Below are 11,878 nucleotides of genomic sequence, written 5' to 3'. Positions count from 1 at the left end.
ATTTCAGGGCTTAATTCGTAAAATGAAAAGTTACACCACCCAAAGTCAAAAGGACTAACTACCCTAGCTTGAAACGATGGACAAAATCCAGCACTCCAGAGTGTGTCTTTATTAATAACTGATATTTTCCCCAGCCATTGGCAGCTTTCTGCTTCTCATCCAGGGATGTCCTGATTTAGAGAAGCCATCCCAGTTTCTGATTTGATCCTGGAATGTCCCACTTTTCCTTAGGATGTCCCTATTTTCATTGGAGGAATGTTGGAGGGTATGGAGTTACCTGACCCCCGAGCCATCTGAAGGCAATTCTGTATAGGCAAGGGGTGTGTGTGTGTTAAATAAAATAAAAGGATGTCCATCTTCTTACCCACTCTCCACACACACTTGCTCCTTGGTAGGCCTAGTTTAAGTACATAGGAACAGCCTGTTGGATCAAGCCAATAGCCTTTCTGGTTCAGCATCCTGGTCTCTCAGTGGCCAACCAGATGCTTGTAAGAAACTGGCAAACAGGACCTTCTCAAGAGCCCTCTCCCTTCCCATGGTTTCCAGCAACGGGAAGCATTCTGCCTCCAACAGTGAAGGTAGGAGATAGCCATCATGGCCTGTAGCCCCTGATAGGGCTACCCTGCATGAATTTGTCTAATCCTCTGCTTTATTTCTACCTCTCTTTCTGTTAGCATCCCTCTGACCTTAAGTGTTGTTTCCTTATGGTTCTTCCTTCTCCTGCTGTGCAATTTGACTCCCCTCACGTACCTTTGCTCTGCGGAGGCCTTCAGGTAGCTGCCTCCACCTCTGCTGCCTCCATCCGCCCTCAGCAAGAGAGGTTTGCATCCCAGTCACATAAACATGACAGGAGTTTCCCATGCACTTTCACTGGGGCAGAAAAGTAAACAGGATAGTCCCAGTGTGCACTTTGTTGTTGTTTTTGTTTTGTATTGGCCTCATGAACATGGGGATTCCTCCCAGTCACCTGAGGTTCCTCAGCATGTACTTCAGCTCTATTTTATGCCTCTGTTAGCCCTGCATCAATTTTACCTCTATTTTTGAGGCAAAATTGAGAAACTGAGGAAGAAATGTAAAAGCTTGAAAGCATGAAAGTCTTCATCAGATTACATTTACTTCACAGGCTCCAAACTGCTTCTGACTCAATCGAGATCAAATAAATTTAGCTTCTTGACAGGCAGAGTTTCCGTTTTTAGGCCTTGCAAAACCGCTCCTGAATGTGTGGGATCCAATCCAACAGCTGCTCTCTCTCTCTCTCTCTCTCTCTCTCTCTCTCTCTCTCTCTCTCTGCTTATGTCTGTGAAAACACATTTGTGTTCCCTCAATCAAATGTTTCAAGGTTTCTTAGTAGAAATAATCAAGAGATAATTTATTCTCTCTCTCTGTTTCTAAACCCACCGTTTATGAATGCTCACTCCATTAATAAAATATGACTGCAGTCAAATGCAACAGCTATTTGAGAATAAATTCTGTGAAACTCATTGATGCTTCTGAGTAAGCATGTATAGGCTTGGGATGTACATCAATTTGCTATGGTGATTATGAAAAATATCTATTGTCATTATTACCTGGAGAGAAGCGTGAGAAAGGATAGAGCTTCTATACTTCTGCATCAGTTGTGGGGACTCTGGTGCCCTCCAAGGCTTTTTTTTTCCAAATGAAACTCAGTTCTGGCACCTCTCAGGTGGGCGCCATTGCCATTATAAGAGAACAAGGGAGGCGTTCATGGCGAGTTTTGGTACCTCTTTTTCTAGAATAGCACTGGTGCCCTCCCAGTGTGATTGGAGTCCAATATTCATCAGCCCCAGCTGGCAAGGCCCAATTGTCAAGGGTGATGAAAGTCATAGTCCAACAACCTTTGGAAGGCCACAGATTCTCTCGCTGTCTTCCAGATTAGTCTTGTATAATATTGTTGCATGCCCCTCCAATCTCCAAACTGTGTGAGATTCCAGGAGTTCCAGGCACTTACTCAGGGTTTGGTTTCCTTGGAATGAGGGACAGCGAAGATTGTAGTGTCTTTGTGATATATGGTTCACTTACACATATATACAACCTGAGCCTATGATGGAGGGGCTCACAGCATTAACACCCCAGAAAGTGCACCGATATTTTCACTGTAGTATATTATGAAACACATTAATTGGTGGATCTCTTATTACAAAAAAGTACTATACAAATCTGGACTTTTTTTCTTATGTTTAAGCAGCAGATGGCAGCAAACTTCCACCCATGAATTCAATCAACATGGTTCAACTCTACTTCAATCTACTTCAATCCGATTCTACTTCATCCCTATACCTTTATTACATGTTTATTATTCCCTGAACTTCCACACTGCCAGGGGGTGGGGGCCTTTAGAGACCTTGAAGTCTCCCTTGGCCAGCAGGCCTCAGAGTTTATGTTTCAACATACTGTATTGATTTATGCACCAAAAAATAATATCTATCCTTTGAAAATAGAAGAAAGGTAGTCAGCTACTGACAAAAGAGGTTCTGCAACTTCCAGTATGTATCAGAGAAAAGTATGATTTCTGTTAACTTTCATGGCAGTTCTATGCATGTCCATGCAGAAGGAAGCCTTGTTGAGTTCAGTGGGGCTTACTCCCATGTAAATGTGACTAGGATGGCAGCCTGAATGATATCATTTTTTTAAATAACAATTTATTAAATTTTCCAAAAGTAACAACAAGAACACCATCAACAAATTTTTAAACCATGATTTTGGTTGACTTCCTTCACTTCCCCTTCTTGGTTTCAATGCTTAATATTTGTTCATGCACGTACTGAAACCTTATACTCTTAATATTTCAATTTTAAATTTATTTCATCTTATTACAAGTGAGTTTTGAAAGTCATAATAATGTAGAAATCTATACACAAACCTTTAAAGCTATACATTCAACATTTATCCCTTTTTTAAAAATTCAAAGTCCTCTTTCTTTCTTTTTTGGGTTTCAAGTTAACTAGTTTGTCCTGTGTAATTCAATAGTTTATTTTGCCAGTCTTCTTTATCTTCTTTGGCAGAGGCTTCTTCCTTCTGTAGGGGCTGGCTGGGCTTGGCCTGGCGTCCACACTTGAGTACAGGAACAAAGTATTCCGTTCAATAAGTCCAACAAAACCTGTACATCTCAATATTATAACTTCAATTTTTTTTAACAACAGTAATTTTCCACAGTCCTTTCCAATCTTTGTATATCTTCTCCCAGGCCTTCTTAATGATTTTACATTGCCACCACCTTTTATTGCCCTCCCTTCCTGTTTCTTCTTTTTCACAATCAAGGCCTCCCAAATCAGCCTTAATGATATCATAACAGAATTGCCAACTTGTCACAGCTACTAAATCTCCGTCTACCAAGTTGGTAGGCTTGGTTTTCCTGCAGACATTATTCCTCCTTGTGTTGCTTTCTTCTTTTCAGTATTTAGATTTCCCTTTATTCCATTTTCTTGTTATTTTCCTGGTGATGCTGATTATAATATCATATCATATCATATCATATCATATCATATCATATCATATCATATCATATCATATCATATCATATCATCATATCATATCATATCATATCATATCATATCATATCATATCATATCGTGGTGCTCCGCAAGACGAATGCCTTGCAAGATGGAAAACTCGCTAGACGAAAGAGTTTTCCGTTTTGGAGGTGCTTCGCAAAACGAATCTCCTATGGGCTTGCTTCGCAAGACGAAAATGTCTTGCGAGTTCCTGCGGTCCCCCCCCCTTTTTCTAAGCTGCTAAGCCGCTTATCAGCTGATCCGATAAGCCACTAAAAGCCGCTAAAAGCCGCTAATAGCGCTAATAGTGCTAATCCGCTAATCCGTCAATGGGTTTGCTTCGCAAGACGAAAAAACCGCTAGACGAAGAGAATCACAGAACGATTCTTTCCGTCTTGCGAGGCACCACTGTATAATATCGTAGAATTGTGGAGTTGGAAGGGACTCCAAGTCATAATGTCCAACCCCCTGCAATATGATAATAAACAAATCTGTAGGGCCATCAAAGCTGTGCACAAGATAAAAAAAGAATAAAAAACAAAAGCTCAAGCTCTGAAAATAATAAAATAAATTCAGCAAACTCTAAAAACAATAAACTCTAAACAGTAAACTCTAAAAAAATCTTCGGACATAAAATTGATATTCCAGGAAAGCCTTGTTAAACAAAAATTTATTCAGTAGGTACCTAAACATCATGCTACGTGGCTATCTCATTTTGGCTGGTAATTGATTCCAGAGAGCTGCAGCTAAAGCACTAAAATCCCTAGTACAGGCTAAGTGCATCACAGGAGCATATGGTACTCTCAGCAGCTCCCCACCTGAGGGCTGCTGTTGCCCGGCAGGAATATACTGGTCCCTTAGATATCCTGGTCCCAAGCTGTGTGGGGCTTTAAATACTAAATATAAAACCTTGAGCTGCAGGCAGTGGGATACTGGCAGACAGTGCGGCTCCCTCAGCAGAGGTGTTATATGGTGTCATTGGGGTGACCCAGTCAACAATTTAGCTGCAGCTTCTAGGTTAAGCCCAAGGGAAACCCAGCATAGAGCGTGTTGCAGTAATAAATTCTTGAGGTTACCAGTGCCAAGATTACCATGGCCAAACTATTTTGGTCCAAGAATGACTGCAGTTGTTTTACCAGCTGATGCTAGTAAAAGTCACTCCTAGCCACTGAGGCCACCTGTGCATCAGATGACAAAGACAGACCCAGGAGCAGCCCCAGACTATATACCTGTTCCTTCAAAGAGAGTGCAAACCCATCTGGAGCAGGTAACTGACTTACCTCCCGGACATGGAGATTAAGCATTACTGTATGCATTCACTGGCCATATAACACATCTGCCATTATTTGCCAAAGGCCCATCCTGTGAATTCATCAAATCTGTTCTGGCTCCCATGCTGCAATATCTGTCCATGTGCAAAATTGCTTGCAGTAGTTGAATTATTTTACTTTGCTCCAAGCAATTCCTAGAACATGAAGGCACTCCAAATATGAATGTTCCTACTGCACAAACACAAACAATTCTGCCACTAAAGGTGAACACAGAAAACGTATCTTGAGATCCCAGAGATGACTCTGGGTGGAATTCAACATACCACTAAGTGGGATATATGTCCAGGGAACAAGGTCTGCTTGTGCAATTAGATTTCCCCTCCTCCTTCCCCTGCATGCCCCCAAAATCTGTTCTGGGATTTCCCCCAATTCTCCAGAGCAGATTTAGGCGGCAGAGAGGGAGGAAAGTACTGTTGCATGAGTGGAATCAATCTGTGCAAGCAGCAGCTGAATTCTGCCCTCAGATGCCTATTGGTTTGTACACCAGCAAGTTTTAACTGTTGTGTTCTTTAAGCCATCTCATGGGACAGAGTTGAGCTGAGCGGTTATCCAAGATTAAAGCAACCCTTGGTGTATAACTTTGTGTGGCTTGCTCTGGCTTTGGAGATGCGAAGCAGAAGATGCTAAGCTATGCAGAGGCCACCCAAGGAACATCTGACCATTAATAGAGCACAGAAAAGTTTTTCTGCCTCTTGTAAAATGCATGATTTGCTTGGGGTTCCTGTTGTTTCCTCCCACCACCACCCACTGACAGAAAAAAAAGGGAAAACTAATGTACATGCGCTTGGCTTTTTTTCTTTTCTTTTCTTTTTTTAAAAATCTTTTTTTGGCAGGCCACTTTTTCAAGGGTAGAACTCTCACCAGGAGGTTCCATAAATGAATCCTTCTTTTTCATGGAGTCATGTTGTTTAGATTACCTGACTCCAGGAGTGCTCAGACAATTTGTGCACATAGTTAGCAGCAGCAAAGTTGGTGTCCTGCTTTCCTTCATGCCTTACCATTCCCCCCCACCCCTGAGAAATACAATGAGTAGGGTTGCCAGCTTCTTCTTTAATAGGCCCTGTTTCTATGTGTTTAACGGCACTCGGGCATAAAGTGAATCCAGACCCCTGAGGATTCACTGAGGGGGTTGCTCCTTGGACTCCTCAGTGATAAATCGGGAGGGGAGAGTGTCCCCATCCACCTTCCCCCTGCTGTTTCCCAGCCATGGTTAGGGTTTGCTCTGCCTGATTAGGATCCTGAGTGTTTGTTTTCTCAGATATAAGGCCAACTGAGTTTCCCAATGGCTTTTTTTAGCCATGGAGTCACAAACTGAATGGTCACAAAGCCCAGATCCCAGGCACCGTGCCCTACACCTAAAACAACCCTGGCAGACCCTTGGATGGCCCAAGAGGTTTTGTTGTCTGAAGTGAAGGACAAGATGGTGCTGCCACTAGTCCAAGATACAGAAACTGACTGGACTGGAAGTAGAATCTCACTTCAGCGTTCATGATGTGAGAGTTTACAGGGTGAAGAGCAGGGGAATGGCTGTTGCCGCTCTCTCCTCCACAACTACGGCCTGAGACAGCCGCCTCACTCTGCCTAATGATAGCACTCTGTAGCCTGTCTAAATAGCAGGCCTATTTCACTGAAGAAGTGCACTTATTCTCTATTCACAGCTTTTATATACTGCCTGATTATAATAAGAAAAAACCTCAAAACAGTTTACAAAAAGAATAAGACAATAAAAATCGTAAGTAAAAAAACAAACAAAAAAAAGTTAAAAGCAAATATTCTCTTATTACCTCTTTGCGATGCTTCAGCCCCTGTGCCTATGCCACAAAGCAGTCCATCCTGTGTCTTAGGAAGCATTGCTACACCTACTTACCTGTGAGTACACCCCACTGAACAAAATGGTCCTTGCTTCTCAGTAGACATAGAAGTATGCCAGTGCCTTTGAGGATGTATTTTTCTTTATAGTAGACATGGTGAGCCTTTGGCTTTCTAGGTGTTGTTGGGTTCCAACTCCCATCAGCTTGTAGGGCCAGTGCTCAGGGATGACGGGCGTTGTAGTCCAACATACTATATGAAGTGCCACAAGCTCCTCATCCATGAAATAAAATGCAAGGGAACCATTTCCCCCCTCCAAGATTGAGTGACAAAGGTGACTTTGACAATTGGGTCCCTCCACATAATTTACTTTACTAATAAGCTGGAAGTTGGTTTGGCTTGGACTGGGACCATAGTATGGGACGAGGATGGGTTTAATCCTTGCTCTCCTATACCCCTGATCCAAATTATTTTCAATCAACCACAGTTAAACATTACATCTGAACCCTAAACTGTGGTTCATTGCCTTTATAAACTAAGATCTGGCATTGCTTTGTTTCCAGGGTCAGACATAATGCTGAACTGGTTAGTTAAAATAGAACTGAAAGCTTCTGATCTTGTGGCCATGCTGGAAGAGGGGAGGGGCATCACACAAGCCTAAGGTTCCTCTAGATAATTTCTGTAATGGTAGAATCATAGAATCATGGAATTTTAGAGTTGGAAGAGAACCAAGGGTCATCTAGTCCAACCCCCTGCAATGCAGGAATCTTACCTAAAGCATCCATAACAAATGGCCATCATTATCAGATGTCTTCAGGTTAAGACATCCGAAGGCAGCCCTGTTTAGGGAAGTTTTTAATGTTTGATATTTTATCATGCTTTCACTATTCTGCTGGAAGCTGCCCAGAGTGGCTGCGGAAACCCAGCCAGATGAGAGGGGTACTTCGGTTTAAGAACAGTCCATTTTAAGAACGATTTGGTTTACAAACTCCGCAAAACTGGAAATAGTGTATTGGTTTGAGAACTTTACCATGGTCTAAGAACGGAATCAGAACGGTGGAAGGGCACTGGCAGTGGGAAGCCTCATTAGGGAAAGTGTGCCTTGGTTTAAGAATGGTTTTGGTTTAAGAACGGACTTCTGGAATGGATGAAGTTCGTAAACCAAGGTACTGTAATAAAATGATTATGATGATGATGATATCTGAATGCAGCCAATGATTAAGAGCATATATGACTAAACCATGGTGAATTTAAGAGCAAGATTTTGTTTTCATTCTTTTACCATGATTTTATAACCAAGTATATAATTTGCTTAGTATAATTCTACATGAAAACCATTTTATAGCATTTTTTTAGAGTTTTGCACGTTAAAAAAGAAACACTTCTGGCTACAGAATATCATTGCTAACTTTGTTTTCATATGTAATCATGAATTTGTTATATCTTGGTTTTAAAGTAATTGGATAAAACATGGCTTAACAAGATTTAATGTGGTTATACAGGGTGGCAGCTGCTTGAGCTTAAATGAAATTAGATTAAGGATAGACAATAATAACATTCCATGGTTCTGGGATTTTCTGTTGAGGAACTACATGCAACAAACCTAAGGGACAGGAATGGAACCTTGAAGACTAAATTTGAAATAATAATTATAAATAAAAAATAAATAGAAGCAATCTTCTAAAAAATATTCTGTATTTTAATAGAAGCTCATCTGGAAAATAAGTTTAATCAACAATGGGAGAAAATCATCAGCAGGACAATAACAGTGGATACATAGATTCATATTCTTTTTTGTGAGTCTGGAGGCATTCCTTTATTAATCTTAAGGGGAAAGAGTTTCAAGTCACATATTGCTAGCTCCAGTTCCAGGAAACAAAAGCAAGTTCCAGCAAGGCAAGGGTCAGAACGAAAAAGAGGATAAGTGCAGTAAGCAAGGTCAGGCAAATCCCAAAGCCCAAAAGGCAAACAAGCAAATTTGGCAACACCTTGGATAGATCTCAGCTACACTTTAAAAACAACAACCATAGACTCCCCTCCCCTCGCCAACTCTGGCACCGAATGAAACCTTATCTCAACCTTTAAATCCTTGTAGCCGAGGTGTTCCGCAATTTGTCTTCTCTTCACCACTAGCACGCGCCTGTACTTTACTCCAGTTAAAGTCCAATTAGCAGGATATGCTCTACTTCCAGGAATGGATTGGGTGTGTGTTGCGACAGTCAGAGTGCTCCATGCACCCAGTGCCTTTGCTTGCCCTTGCATTCTATAGGGAAGTGAGTGCCAGACCACAGGGCACTCTGCAGGTGAGAGCCCGTTTCTCTCCCACCCAGAGAGGAATTCAAAGAAAGAGTTTTCCCCATCATTCTTTGCTTATCTCTGTCTGTCTCTCCCTGCAGTGTCAAGGGAGACCTCCATTCCTGGTGCAGGTGGAAACTGGAAGCCACATATAAGGCACTTTTAATCAGCTTTTCATTGTTTTGGAGGTTCCTGCGATTTTGTCTGTTATACTGTTGGGGACCTTCCCCTATGTTAACTGTTATCTTACCCCACAGTAGGTGTTGAGGTTACAATAACCCAAACCTGACTTTATTTAATTCAGTATTATATATACAGTTTAGAACTGTCTAAAGATGTCCCTCTGGATCCAGACCATAGAAGCTGGCATTGTCAAGGATGTCACAAGTACAGAAAAAGACCATGGTTGTATGCATAAGATTTCCTCTCTCATCCTACTAATGGATGGCTAGTGCTTTAAACATGACATCTTGGGCAGTATGCTAATGAATTTTTTGGGTGGAGGGAAGAGGGAAAAAGGATGTGTTCGGACCCCGTCAAGAACTAGCTGACCTGCTAGGGAAAAGTATTGAGGACATTTATTGTTTTAGCCTTCCAAATCTCATTAAATAAAGAGATCGTGTATATTAGTAATGAGGAAGAGAATTGTGTTGACATAAGGCTGAAATTTATCTCTCAACACAGTTAATTGCTTCTTTGAAATGTTAACTGGATGGTTTTTATGGAGGATCCCTGCAGCATGAGCCTATAACTTGTGTACATTTACCACTACACCTCCACACACACTGCATCAGCAAAATGTTGGACATTTTTCATCCTAAGACTGCTGCTGGTATTTTCCATTCTCATTGCCAAGCGAATAAATGCTTAAGAAGGGGCGCTCACAAGATGCAGAGCCAAGGTTCATTAACACACGTTAACTGAAATGCTTGCAAAGATGGAAAACTGTAAATAATCCCCTAATGGAGCATTTAGAATCCACTTTATCAACTTTCCCAAACGGAACATACCACCGGATTACTAGTGCTCCAGTTTGAGAAGCAGCTTGTTATTGTTAAGAGCTGGGTGGGTTTGAAACACGACAACTTCTGCTTAATATCTCTGCGTTCTCACAATGCAGAAGCTACAGAACGAGCATGTCTGGCACTCAAATGCAAGGATGTGGAACTTTGATCTCCTCAAATAGAAAGAGGTATGTCTACTCATCATGGCAAGATTTGCAGAGCTCATTTTTTGACCTAAAGGGGAAAAGTTCTGGTTGGATTCCAGTTCAGATCTTAGACACACAGCAAAGAATCACTGTATTTTTCTGTGTATAACATGCATCCATGTATAAGACGACCTGTATTTTTTTGGACCGCAACAAAAAAATTGGAGGGGGGGGGGATTGCCAAGAGTTGTTGAGCTTCTTTGATGGGGGTCACCAACGAAAATCATTCTACAATGCAATCACACACATTACTGCAGCCAACTATCATCAGAACGCTCTACACAAAAAGCCCACCTGCACACTCGATGCAACCACAGCCGATTGCACGCATGCCTAGCCGCTGCCATAAACAGCCCGCCCAATTGCCGCAGCCACAGCTAATCGTCAGCAGGCCTTGCCACAGCAACCAATCACACGCCCAATCGCCGCCGACAATCTCCTACTGGCTGCTGCCACCAATTGCCCGTCCCTCCTCTGCTGTCTGTGTATAAGACGACCCACAATTTTTGCCTATTATTTCTATAGGAAAATTACCATCTTATACACAGAAAAATATGCCAAGTGCGCGTGCACACACACACTTACCGGTATAATAAATTGGAGGGGGAATGTTTAAAATAACTTTTGTAAAAACAAACAAACCCAGAAGCCTTTTATTAGGAATTGTAGGTACCGACATTCCAAAGGAACAGAAAAGACTTTTCATGTATGTGACAACAGCAATGTGGATGCTACTAGCCCAGAGATGGAAAGAAGACAAAGCCCCTACCAGAAAGGAATGGCAAACCAAGCTGTTGGACTATGCCGAAATGACAAAACTGACCGGAAGGCTCAAGAACCAAGAAGACCAAAACTTCAACGAAGAATAGGAGGAGAGAACTGCCTTCCACTGAGCTCATTCATAGGGCCATCTTAAGCATATGTAGCACGGGGGTGCAAAGATCCGCCTGGCGCCCCTAGGTTGCCCAGAGTTGTTGACCTTTTTTTAGGGGGGGACCCCAAAGTTGTTGGCTTTTTTTAAGGAAATAGTTGTTTACCTTTAGAACGGCTGTGAGACACAGGGACTCACAGCGCCAAACAAAAGGGGTGCCAGCGCCCCACGCACAGGGTTGTAGGAAGGGGGGTGCGGGTTCCATGCTGGGGGGGACGACAAAATGTCGGGCATCATGCACAGTCGCCACGCTGTCCGCCCGCTGCCTCCCCCCCGCATGGTGGTTAACTGTTTCGGCTGTGCACGCAGCACTCGGAGTGTCGTGTAACGTTGTGGGCACTGTGCAACGCATCCTGTTGCGTGCGCCAAGCTGCAGGTTCCTTTGCTGGCTTTTCCACTGTTGGCACACGCTCCCAGCGCCATCCAACGTGGGGTGCCAGTGCAGAACAATGGGGAATGCAAGCGGCATCGGAGGCAACATCTCTGGACAGGATCCATGTGCTCCTATTCGTTGGGTTTTGTTGCTGCCTTTGGTGCTATCAGCACGCGGCGGATCCCACCATGTCACACAGCGCTCTGGGCACGGTGCCAAAACAGTTAGCTGCCATGCAGCTGGGGCAAGAGCTAACAGCTGAGCGGAGCCGAGCCTGTTGGAGCACCACGGGTTCTTCTGTGGCTCAGCACGAGCATTGGAGTCTGGGGAAGAGCCGCCTGCAGCAAAAGAGCCACTCCGACAGGCACTGCTCCACTCGACTGTCGGTGGCTCTTCCCCGGACTCCAACGCTTGGCC

The 11,878-nt window shown here is 43.0% G+C and overlaps 1 protein-coding gene across 2 annotated transcripts in view; it reads left to right on the top strand.

Moving 5' to 3' along the window:
• The first annotated feature begins 477 nt into the window (after positions 1-477).
• The window catches only part of KLHL3 (kelch like family member 3), a 98,358-nt gene continuing 86,957 nt past the window's right edge, over positions 478-11,878 (top strand). For both annotated transcript variants that reach the window (XM_083488108.1, XM_083488106.1), the window contains exon 1: positions 478-578. In XM_083488108.1, the coding sequence (XP_083344234.1) occupies positions 536-578 (43 nt within the window). In that variant the 5' untranslated portion in view covers positions 478-535. The remainder of the gene's footprint in view (positions 579-11,878) is intronic.

This window comes from Podarcis liolepis (genome assembly GCF_965112155.1).
Source record: "Podarcis liolepis genome assembly, chromosome: 2".
In the NCBI taxonomy this organism is placed as follows: Eukaryota; Metazoa; Chordata; class Lepidosauria; order Squamata; family Lacertidae; genus Podarcis; species Podarcis liolepis.
Note: the sequence above shows the minus strand (reverse complement) of the source record. Positions and strands in the feature narration are given on the sequence as shown.